The following is a 12,580-nucleotide window of genomic DNA, read 5'->3' as shown; positions in this document are numbered from 1 at the left end:
AGCGTTAAGCGAAACAGCGTTAAGCGGGGCTATTTTTACATAATGCATTTTTACCCTTCATATACAACGTAACAATGTAATGTAATGTAGGGTAATTGTACAGCGTTATATCGAATCAGCGCTAAACGGGGCAGCGTTAAGCGGGGTATTACTGTATAATAATGATAAAAATAAATCGATAAAATCTAGTTTGGAAACTTTTATAACAATCAGAATGATTTTTATGTACATAAAATCATTATTACCATTTTGTATAGATGGCCAACGTTTCTTCTTTTTGTCTAAACATATCTTTTTCACCATTAATACAACAACAATATCATCGTTACTTTCCACTAATTATTAATCTCATCATCATTTGATTCCATAATCACAAATTAATCTATCAGAAAAAAACTATGAAGAATTCTATCTTTCTCTCTCTCATTTTCATTTATTATTCATCATCCAACAAAGAAAAAATCATTATCACATCACCATTGATCATCATACACATACCAATGAGCTTAAATAGTACGACATCATCGTCATCATCATCATCATCATCATCATCAATTATTCTCCATTGGCTTCTCATTAAGAAGAAATTTCATTTTAATTTTCTCTAAAATAAAAATTCATTCGCCGAGCATAATCATAAACACACAATCACAGAAATTATCTATGCGTACAAACAAGTTATCAAAAAAAAAAATTTTTTTTCACTTTGATCGATCCTCTTTCGAAATGGGTACAAAAAAAATAAAAATAAAAAGTTCATTGAATTGACATGACATTATGGCGTCCATTATCATCATCGTATATACAGTGCCATTCGATTATGTTCATAAGTGTTCATAATACAAAATTCACATTCATCATTTTGTATATGTATGTATGTATATTGACGGCCACCTGAGAAAAGAATCATCACATATAAAACTACTGGACAAACGACAATATATAATATATGGATAGATAAATCGAAATCCAGAACATTTGTTTTTTTTTTCTTTCTTGACGAATATTAAAAACACAAATCTTTTCGCACACACACACACACACACACACTCATGGACAAGCATCTTAGTGATACTAAAACACAAATAACTAGAGAATTCAAATTAGAAAAACCAATTGAACCATCTAAATCATTTTGCATTTTTTTTTTCATCATCATCATCATCATCATGTATGTCAAACATCCACCATTTTTATAAATCTGTAGTTTATATATATATTTTTTTTGTGTGATGGTGACACATCTAATTATTATTATTATTATTATTATTGGACACAAATCTTTTTTCGAATCTCTTCGTGTTTTTTTTTCTTGAAAAATTTCATATTATCGTTTGTGGTTTTTAATCGTTTTTATATAATTCACAATCAATCATTTATTTCTTGTTCCGTTCTCCTTTTCTCTCATCATTCGGCTTTATCTCTTTTTTTCTGGCTCATTGCTTTTTTTTCTCAAATCAAGCCACATTTATTCACTCATTTACGATAAGAGATTTATAGGAGAAAAAAAAATCCATTTCTATCTTATTTTGTACCTGTGTGTGCATTTGTTTGTGTCAATCTCAGGATTTTCTTCTTCTTTTTTTTCATCCTTTTTTTCCATTAGCTGTAGTCAATTACCAGTCATGATGACTGTTTTTTTTATGATTGTAATTGGTGGTAATGATGATGATATGGAGATGATACTAATTTAGGATGACAAAATTCTACCCATGTGTTTTTTGTTTCGCCCCTCCACTCTTTGTCTCCTGCATATATTAATAATAATATATCCATTCAACATTAATAAAGGAATTTTTTTTTCGCTCTCTCGTTTACTATAATTCATACAGTATCATCTCTATCTCTATCGTCATATTCAATTCATTCGACATAATACATAATATACCTTTCTTCATATTAATCATTATGTAATTTATTTATTCTTTTTTTTCTGATTTTTATTTCCTCTTCTATCCATTCAATCATCGATAGAAAAATTTACACACAGACACAAACACACACATGAATCTATGTATATATGAAATTTATGTTGACTAGATCCGATACGTGTAACATAGATTTTTGTTCCATCTTTTCATCATCATGATGAAACATACATGAGAGACCAAACAAAACAAAACAAAAAAATCATTCGATCAACAATCATATACACAAGAAAAAAAATGGACAAAATATTCTGTAATATATAAAAAAAATGAAATGAAATGAACAAACAAATAGATCGTACAAATTCAAATGACAAAACACAAATACACAAAAGTACAATTCATGAAGATAATTGCATAATTTATCAATATACCAAAATCAATCAAATCATTTCTCATTAATTGATTGATTGATTGATTATTAATTTGTGCCAAAAACAACAAAAAACAATGACAAATCATTTGTTTTCACTACAATAACCATTTATATAATGTAATAATGGAATAATAATAAATGCAAAAATTCACAATTTTTTTTATATCATAGAAGAAACACATAACAAATGCATAACAGAAACAGTATCACGCGCCAAATCTATATCTTTCATTCTTGTGTATAATAATATATAATTATAATTCGAAATTGCCAAAAAAAAAAAAAAAATGCAAAACCATTCAACAACAACAACAATAATCGATACGATAATTGAATTGTCTATTGATTATTGATTGATACGAATTTATAAATCATTTTCATCTTTTTTTTTCGTCATTTTTTTTTGTAATACTAGCTTTCTTTTTATTCATCAAATTTTTTTTTCTAGTGAAACAAACAATCAATGTATCAACAAAAATCAATTGAATAATAAAAATAAAAGTTGATTTTCTTTCTTTAAAAAAAACAAAAATTGAATATTCCTTTACTCGTACGTACCGGTAAAAGTGAAGTTGAAGAAGATCTTATGTGTTCGAATAATAGAATGTAACGAAATTATCAACAATTGATACGGATCATCATGTGAAAAAAAAACTTTCAAAAAAATTATACGTCATGAATGCACTATTGCCATCTATGTACAAGAATCATAAATTAATTCTTAATTTTTTATGCAATAGATGGCACTATTGTTTACAAATGGCACTATTGATTTTTTTTTCTTTTTGAAATCTAATATTTTTTCACTATTTTTATTACAAAAAAAACAAATGCTAATAACACAAACTAAATGAGTATATGAAAAAAAAATTATGAAATATGAAAATTATGTTGATATATAAGATGAGATAAAAAATACAATAGAATGATCAATTGTGAATTAATAATTGGCTTTAGTATTGAATAGATCATTATTGATTGGTACTAAAACATATTGAACGTCTTCATTTGTATCGAATGATGATGAATCGTTCAAATAGTCCAATGGAAATTGATAGTTTTTAAAATATTCTGGTTCAACACTCGATGGATAGCTCATCATCATGTTATCAAGGGATAAAGTTGTAATGGGCATCTGCAATAGATTATTCGTTCCTGCCATAGTTCCAATTTGTATTTCGTATGGTGTTCTGGTCGTCTTTTTCGATTGTTGTTGCTTTATCCTTGGCTGTTCATACTGTTTTGACAATAGATTTTTAAACATTGGTTTATTAACAGTCACGATCTTACTCAGTTCAATTTCCGGGGCAGCAGATTGGCTGTACCGATGGCTTTCCATCATATGGTATCCATCAGTATCCGGTTTCATAAATGTCATCATGTGTTCCGAGGCAGCAGGAATATTAATGACAGTGCCATAATTTTCATGTCGAGAAACGGAAAGATCTTTACCTATTGGTCGATTAGTATCAGAAGAAATTTGTGAAATTTTATGATACATTGATGTTCGAGGATCGTATACTGGTTCAGAAGAACTTTCTGGTAATTTTCCAGATGATGAATATTCAGAGTAATCAGTTGATGGTGCTGGTGGTGCTTGATATACTGATTCAGAATCAGCATCGGCAGGTAGATAAATAACTCGATGATTAACATGTTGTTGTGGTTCCTGAACACTTTGTGTGTAAGTTTCTCGTTCATTTGGTGATGAATATGGATGATATTCGGCTGAATGATCATATTGATCATGATTATAACCATAATAATCTTGTGGATATGAATATTGTTGTTGATCATAATCCGACGATCCATGATAATGAGTTTCAGCAATGTTTCCATTTGGGGCATACATTAATTTATTACTTGAAGAACTTTTGTATGGAGCTTTTTTTGTTGTTGTTTCATAATAGGGAACACCGGTCGAAGGAAGTTTATAATAGCTTGGTGCAGCATATTTTTTCGGACCATAACCACTTGGTTTCATTGGATACATTGGCTTTGGTGCGTACATTGGCTTTGGTGGGTACATTGGCATTGGTGCGTACATTGGTTTCGGAACATTTAATTCAATTCTTGGTCCACCTGAAATTATTTGAAATTTATTTATTGAATAAATCAAAATAGACAAAAAATTGATGTTTACCTTCATAATCAGGTGGTTTTGGTGGGCCAGCTGGTTTTTCAATTTCAACACTTGCTTCAAGTTGTAAAGCAGCTATAAACATAATGATTGGATGTCAATAAACAGAATAATAATGAATTAGGCGTGACTTACTTTGTTTTATGGTTGGAGCTATTATTATTTATATTTTGAATAAATAAATAAATTGGAAAACGAAAACGAAAATGAAACGAGAAAAAAAGAAAAAAAAAATTAAAACAATAAAGACATCAAATGAAACATTGTATTTGCATTATTATTATTTGATGTATGTATATGCACAACAACAGAGACAACACTAACCACTGTAACCATAACCATATGGATTAGCATTTATGGTATTGATTAAACAACAAGATCCAACAACAAATGAAACAATGAACCATTTTGATGATGATGATGACGACATTGTGATGGCATGTGAATGTTAATTCATTAATAATAATCTATATATGCTTGGTTGTCAAGAAGTTGTTGATTTTGAAAACAAATTCAAATTCAAATATATGTTGTTTATTTTTTTTTTTGATTCAAATTGTCTCGTGCTATAAGACGCGAAACAAAAAAAAATTTCAAAAATGAATCAAAATTTACTTTCAAACGTTGAACTTTTATATGACCAGCTGATCATATAAGGAAAACAGATAGTGGTAATAATCGAAATGAGTGGAAAAGTTAAATTAAAAAAAAAAAAGAAAAAGTGTTCAACTAAACTGAACGGAAATTGAATTAATCAATTTTTTTTTCATTTTCAGAGTCGAGTAGCTTGAAATTTTTCTTTTCTTTCCACTATATAGTGATAATGATGATACAAATTTACTTGTTTTTTCAAAATAATAAGAGACTTACGTGTATTTATATTGTAAATATTTTTGTTTATTTTTTTCGGGTAGTGACCGAAGACATCGAAGCAATGGAAACGAAAAATTTTCGATTTTTTTTTACCGATTGAAAGGGAAGTTGAATACATTAAATAATCCGAATGATGATGTTGATGATGATGATGAACATAGAGATACGCGGACACGGATTTACTTTTTATTTTTTTATTTTTTTTTTTTTGAAAAATTATATTGCCAAATCATATGTGCGGTCATGACTGTCTAAATGTCATGGAACAAAATCAAGATCTTTTTGACCATAGAAGGAAACAAATATCTTGATGTAAAACAAACAAACAAACCAATGCTACTCTATAAGGACCTGTCGGACAACTGTAACTCTTCTTCCTGTCAATAATAACAACGGTTAACAGTGATATTTGTTTCATCATAAATTAATTTAAGATTGATCGATGTACTAAATATACACGACATCATCATATATATGTCAAATTGCAAAAAACAAATCCATTCAATTTCCTATTGATAGTTTAAATGTGATTTATTAACATTATTTTGACCTTATCCTACAACAGTGAGTGTATAATATCAATCGATTTGATTCGAATGAATTTTTATGACATTTTTTTATCTTTACGATACAATCTTAAATTCTGTTGGCCAAATAATATCTATATGAATCAAACAGATAACATCATCTAACTAGTGGAGATGAATAAATGATCCAATACGATTAAATCTTATTTTTTTGTGTATATCATACTAAGCACGTTTTTTGTTTTTTTCTTGAAAAAAAACATTGCCACTGCATGGTATGAATGGTGAAAAAAAAATCAAAATCAGATCAAACACGGAAATTGCCTGCTGCTGGCTGCTGTGATGTTCAATAATCACCACCATCACCACCACCATCATCATCATCATCATCAAGTGTCTAAATAAATGGATGTTTCAAGTGTATTTATGAGTGTGTGTACGTGTGTTTGTTTGTATATAGTTCAACTTGATTAGTCTGATCAGATTTTAATCGATTCAAAATCGATTTGTCTGTAAAAGGCCGAAACTATCCAAATCATCATCATCATCACCCGCCGCGTCATCAGTTTTGTTCACTGGAAAAAACTTTATATTGTAGATCACCTGGCCCTTATTGATTTTTTTCCATATTTATTTTTTGAATCATTCATTAATCAGCCATTTGTTACAAATAATGACTATTTAGTAATTTTTCGTTTCAAATTAGATTCATTCAACCGTATTCAACTATTAGAATCAATAAAATTCGATGAAATCACACATCACCCGAAAAAAAATGGCTACAACAATAATCATAATCAGTCTGATAATTTTGAATTCAAAAACCTTTATCATCATCGTGATTATAATCCAAATGGAAAAAAAATCAAAATCAAACTTGCACGCACAAATACAACACACACACATACACATATACAGAGACAATAATCCTGCCTGAAATTACCTATATTCGTGGAAATTTAATTATAACAGTTTGGGCGAGAGAAAAAAAAATCATCGAAATCACATCGATGATTACTGATGCACAAAATCATCCCAAAATAATGGATTTGAATACAGGATAAATTTTTTTCCATTTTTTTTTTCTACTTCATTCCATCATTGTATACGAAACAAATATAATGAATGTACGCCTTTTGAATGATTGTTACTTCACTAACTGGTACAATATATATGATTTAGTTTTGTTCAATTTTTTTTCTGATCACCATAGTAGTAGCCGAGACATAATAAAAAATGATGAACAAATTTGATCACCATCATCATCATTATGTATTTGTATTGAAACGATGTGTAACAAAAGAGCTGATTGATCGATTGACTATGTTTAATAATGATAATAATAATGAATGAATGAATGCAATCGAAATTCATGTATTTACAATTATTCAAACACGTGTTACATGAATACAGTTTATTTTCCTTTTCACGACAAAAAATTAATGGATTTGAACGTGGTTTTTTTTCGCTTTTGTTTGTTTAAAAAAAAGTAATTCAAATAACAAAATATCAAGAATAACGATGAAGATCAAAATCGACATTTGAAACGATAGTAAAAAAAAATAGTGATGTATTTTGATTGATAGATGATTTTGATTTCCGAAAGTATCACAGTAGCACTAGTTAGTTTCATTATCATTCATCATTATCAATAAGCATTTAATGAAACAAAACCTGACCTTGTAATACAATGAATTGATATCAATTTTGACATTTGAATAATAAGAATATATAGAAGTTACAAACATGATTTTTTTTTCTTCTTGAAATTGTCCCCATTACCTGGCTACCATTAAAATTGTTTTTTTTTAATGTCTGAATTTATTATTCACACGCACATACACACACACACACACACACCGACACATTAATCAATTCATTCATCTAATCCATTAGGATGTCAATTTTGGAAATCAAATCATTATTGTCGTTACCATTTTAAGCATCAACAAAACAAATACCAAATGGACATTCAGACACCATCAAAAATCATTAAAATTCAATTCAATGATGATCTAATGATGATGATAATGGTCTTTATATATATTTTCTCTATAATAGATAATGAATGGAAAAAAGAGCAAAAAAAAAAAACGCTAAATGATCTTTTGTATCTTGAAATGATAGCAACCGTTTGTTGCTGGAAAAACAAACAAACACACACACTCGCTTATCATAGAAAAAAAATCTGATTCTTTTTTTTTTGTTGCATTTGTTATTATTATCATGGTTTCTGTTGTATCTCCATCAAACCAGCTTTTTTTTCAAATATAGATGTGTCATATCCATTATTGTTGTGGCCATTAACCATGAAGACAATGTTGATTTGATCATCATCATCATTATCATTATCATTAGAAGAAAAAAAAATTTTTTTATTCATTCTATTAATAACTTATCATATGTGTTTTATATATGAATTTATAAAGAATAAAATAATTATCGATACACAACAAAAAAAATGACAACAACAACAACAACAATGATAACAATAACAATTCAACTCAATTCATTCATAGAATTTGATTGTTGGATATGTCAAACAAATAATTTTTCATTCTTTTTTTTCACAAAGAATGACTGAATAAATGAATTATGAAAAAAAAACGGAATAATATAATATATCCTGTCAAATGATTTTTTTTTTAAAATTTCATTCGTACATTGTGGATTATATTTTTTTTTTTTTGCTACCATCTTTGATATATATATGCAACAATTGTTTGTTTACTTTAAAATTTTTCTTTTCTCCTGTTTACCTGTTTTTTTTTGACATTTGTGCTGATTTTATTATTATTATTATGATGATCTAAATATGTCATAAATATAGCAGTTAGGATTTAAGAAGTCAAAAAAAATAAAATAAAGAAAGAAAATTGTCACACATCAACAATGAGTTTCAGCACATTATATATATCCACTTTTATTTCATTATTGTAAAATTTCACATACAATTAATGGTGATGTTACTTTACTTTTGAACAATTTATTAGGAACAAAATTAAATCATTTTTCCTCTTTTGTGTGTGTGTGTGTGTGTATGTGTGTTTGGGAGTACAAAATTATCCAATTCAACAAAGATTCATAATGTTTGTTTGTTTGTTTAAATTTAATAATAAAGTTGACGAATGAAATGAATGGAAAAAAAACGACAGACAGACAAAAAAAAATCTTCATCATTTTCATTTCTCATCTTTATAACTGACGAGCATACATTACATTACCTGAATAAGACAGAAATCGCTGTTGTTGTTGTTGTTGTTCTGATTCTCATAGTATACAAAAATTCCGATAAAATAGAGTGGATATCATACAAATACGATTCGTTTGTGCTTTTAGCCATTTATTTATTTCTAATTCAGATATTGACAACAACAACAACAACAACAACAAAACATAAATGAAACAGAATGACAATGATGAATGAATCTAAAATGAAATGAAATAAAACTGATGCTAAAATAAGATTTGGGTGAGTGAATTTTTTTTTTCTTCTTCTTCGTTAATACGGGTGGATACATTATACAATGGTTAATTTTACCATTTACAATTGAAAATAATAATAAAATGCAATTGCCACTAGATGAGTAAAATGAAAACAAAACGAAAATTTTTATACCAATCCACACCATTTGATGACAAAACAAAAATTTTATTTTTTTTTCGAAAGACTTTTCAACCAAAAAAAAATCCTTAATTATCTATCAATTGGACAGTGGTTAGAATCCATTCATGGCTGCAAACATTATTTCACTTTTCATATGGAAAAAAATGAAATTAATGTTTGTTGTCCACAATTATAATTTTGTTTATGACTGTCAACTGGGAAAAAAAACATAATGATAAATGGAAATTAATAAAGATGAAAGTTCCAAAACACACACACACCATGATCACATGATGATGATGATGATGGTACTCATACACATGACAACCTGTATAACTGATTTATAAAAATATATTTTCATTCTTAAACGAAAAACGGGTGCCACTGAAGAAATTAGAAAGTTTTTTTCCTTGATAATTTGAATACGTCTTCATATGCAAACACACACACACACACATACACAAATCAAAAATGTACATCATGTTTCTCAGTTACGATCACACACACACACACACACACACACACACACACACTTGGAGATGTTGGTATGGATTGCGACAATCAACTGGTTCCCATCATTTAAATTTTATTCATCATTATCATTACAATGAAAACAAAATTATCATGCTCCAAGCGAAAGTACTACTTCATCACCACTACTACCAGGGAAACCATTCCTATTGAATGATTGAATAAATGAAAAAAAAATAACATTTCCGACAGTACTGGAAAAGTATTCATTTTTTCAACAATAAAATTTCATTTTTGATTTATGTTTCTTAATTATTACCACCATCATCATCATCATCATCAACAGGCTATTGAGTGAATGGTGCAAGTTGAACCAAAAAAAAAACCACAATGAAAAATAAAATCTGGAATCGCGGAACGAGATGAACATTGTCATAACAAACGACCAACACACACACACACACACACACACACAAACACAGATAAAATCAAGATTTTTTATTTTCATCTTCAGTAATGGTTGATAATTTCATGTGAATATACAAGATGAAAGATTATCTTTTCTCTTTTTTTTAATGATGTATTCAAGACAATGACAAACGACATTAAGTATTTTGAATACAATAACGTTATCGAGTACGATAACAATTTAACGATGTCTAAATATAATCAGCTAATTAACCAGAAAAAAAGTCAAAAAAAAAATTTGCATGAAATACAAACACCTAAATGGACAAACGACGAATGCATCTTTCAATTCAGTCATTAGAAAAAAAATCTCCATTTTCAAACAAGTTTACATTGGAAAATCGATCCATACACACACACACACAAAAAAAACAACTGCATACAATTCAATTTCATAATTGGAAATTTTTTTCATTTTTTTTTCACATTGACATTGCTACGAATTCATAGCCATCATCATCATTATCATTATAATGCAAAAATAGTAGAATAGAATAAAACAATCGAGACAATTTAGTCATTATAATCATATAATAATATATATTTTCAGACAATATGTTCTGTAGATTATCAAAAAAAAAAAAAAAAAAAAATGAATGAAAAAAAACACTCTTGCACATTTTGAATGTAATATTTAGAATACCTTTTGGGTGTGTTCGATCGCCATCATTCCATAGAAATACAACTGAAAAAAAAAATGAAAATTTTTCAAGTGATAATAGTCTACATGGCGTGTTTGTGGACCGGTGATTTTATTTTTATTTCTCTTTAAGGCGTTGTTGATGATGATGATGATGATGGAGAGTTAATATTAATTTCTTCTCACGGCTTTTTTTTTGTTGGTTAATGATGTTATGCACTGTTCGTATATTTTTTTTCTGTTGTACTCTTTAACGTGACATCCAGTGAACTTGTCAATGTTTTTTTTTTCGTCTTTTTTGGTATCCACTATTTTATTTTCTCAGTTGTCAATTTGTGTAGATAGGTAGACATTCAGGCCCATCAATGATGGAAATTGAATTCAGAATTCAAGATGTAAAATAATGATGATAATGATGATGATGATACGTTGATCACCGTAATCATCATCATGATGAGGAATAAAGCAAAGAAAAAATTTTCAAGCAAAATTCAACAAAGCTTACGGTTAGAAGGGAAATATAAACAGAAAAAAAAAGAAAATGTTCCAAAAATAGAAATACAAAGACATTGTCGACGACATACACACACACACTCATCCACAATGATGACTGACCTGACCCGTTATACACGACAAACACACACACTGAATAATATATGTTACGAATATGCATAGTAATCACTTTCAGATCAAATTTTTTTTTCCAGCTGCTACCGAATTATATTTGAGAAAGAAAAAATACGAATTTTTTTTCTGGTCTCATTTGAATATATATAATACTCTCTTCTTACCTGAATACGGATGTACAAATATAGATTACTATAATGATAAAATGTAAAGGATCAACGATTGATCGATTTTTTTTTCAATCATTTTTATTCGATCCTCATTGAATAATGATTAACCTGTGTGTGTGTGTGTGATAATTTGACATTCTGTTCATCATCATCATCATGATAAATTGATGAACATCAGTTGTCACTACATTTGTGAACATAGTATCAAGTATTTTCATCCAATCATATGTTATGTTGTTTTCATCATTTTTTTTTTCAATTTCTATTTTTGCAATATTTGAATGATTATTTCTTTTCTTTTCTTTTTTTTGTTTTGTTTTGTTTATTATTTTTTTTTTATTGAAAATGAACCGAAAAAAAAATTTCTGGACATAATAATAACAACAAAAGATTATTGATATGTCAAATATATGATATGATATGATGAGTAAATGTATATAATTCTGAATGATGCTAATTATCAATCTAATTCTTCAATCAAAAATGCCAGTTACTCAGATGACGATGATGATGATGGCAATATAATAAATGGAAAATCCTTTTTTTTTTTGTTGGAAGCAAAATTTTTTACCATTTTTTCTGGCCAGTTTTTCTGTTTATTTGCTGAACCTTCATTGCATCTAGAATTGTAAGTGTGACTGTTTATACAAACAATCAGCATTCTAATTTTTTTTTTGTATCACTGATGATTATGATGATTATGATGATGATAATGTTGGAATAACATTCGAAAAAAAACGGCATCCTTTTTTT

General features: G+C 28.1%; 1 protein-coding gene across 3 annotated transcripts; it reads right to left on the bottom strand.

The window, feature by feature from the left end:
* Positions 1-3,113: 3,113 nt before the first annotated feature.
* On the bottom strand, positions 3,114-5,050 carry LOC124500186 (uncharacterized). Of its 3 annotated transcripts, none has more exons than XM_047064229.2 (5): positions 4,769-5,048; positions 4,580-4,597; positions 4,448-4,519; positions 3,595-4,386; positions 3,114-3,541 (listed from the first exon to the last, which is right to left on the bottom strand). In XM_047064229.2, the coding sequence occupies exons 1-5, from the start codon at positions 4,872-4,874 to the stop codon at positions 3,537-3,539; spliced, it is 993 nt and encodes a 330-aa protein (XP_046920185.1). In that variant the 5' UTR covers positions 4,875-5,048; the 3' UTR covers positions 3,114-3,536. The 3 variants fall into 3 exon arrangements, with proteins under 3 accessions (XP_046920185.1, XP_075592048.1, XP_075592047.1); XM_075735933.1 differs by having other exon boundaries at positions 3,757-4,386; XM_075735932.1 differs by lacking the exon at positions 4,580-4,597 and having other exon boundaries at positions 4,765-5,050.
* Between the last annotated feature and the right edge of the window lie 7,530 nt (positions 5,051-12,580).

Source organism: Dermatophagoides farinae, chromosome 2, assembly GCF_024713945.1.
Source record: "Dermatophagoides farinae isolate YC_2012a chromosome 2, ASM2471394v1, whole genome shotgun sequence".
Lineage (NCBI taxonomy): Eukaryota > Metazoa > Arthropoda > Arachnida > Sarcoptiformes > Pyroglyphidae > Dermatophagoides > Dermatophagoides farinae.
The sequence above is the reverse complement of the archived record's forward strand: the minus strand, read 5'-3'. Positions and strand labels throughout refer to the sequence as shown.

Coding starts and splice junctions, on each gene's coding strand:
- LOC124500186 (XM_047064229.2), bottom strand. CDS start 4,874: ATGTCGTCATCATCATCATCAAAATGGTTCATTGTTTCATTTGTTGTT. Junction 4,387..4,447: donor AAAACCACCTGATTATGAAG/GTAAACATCAAT, acceptor AAATAATTTCAG/GTGGACCAAGAATTGAATTA.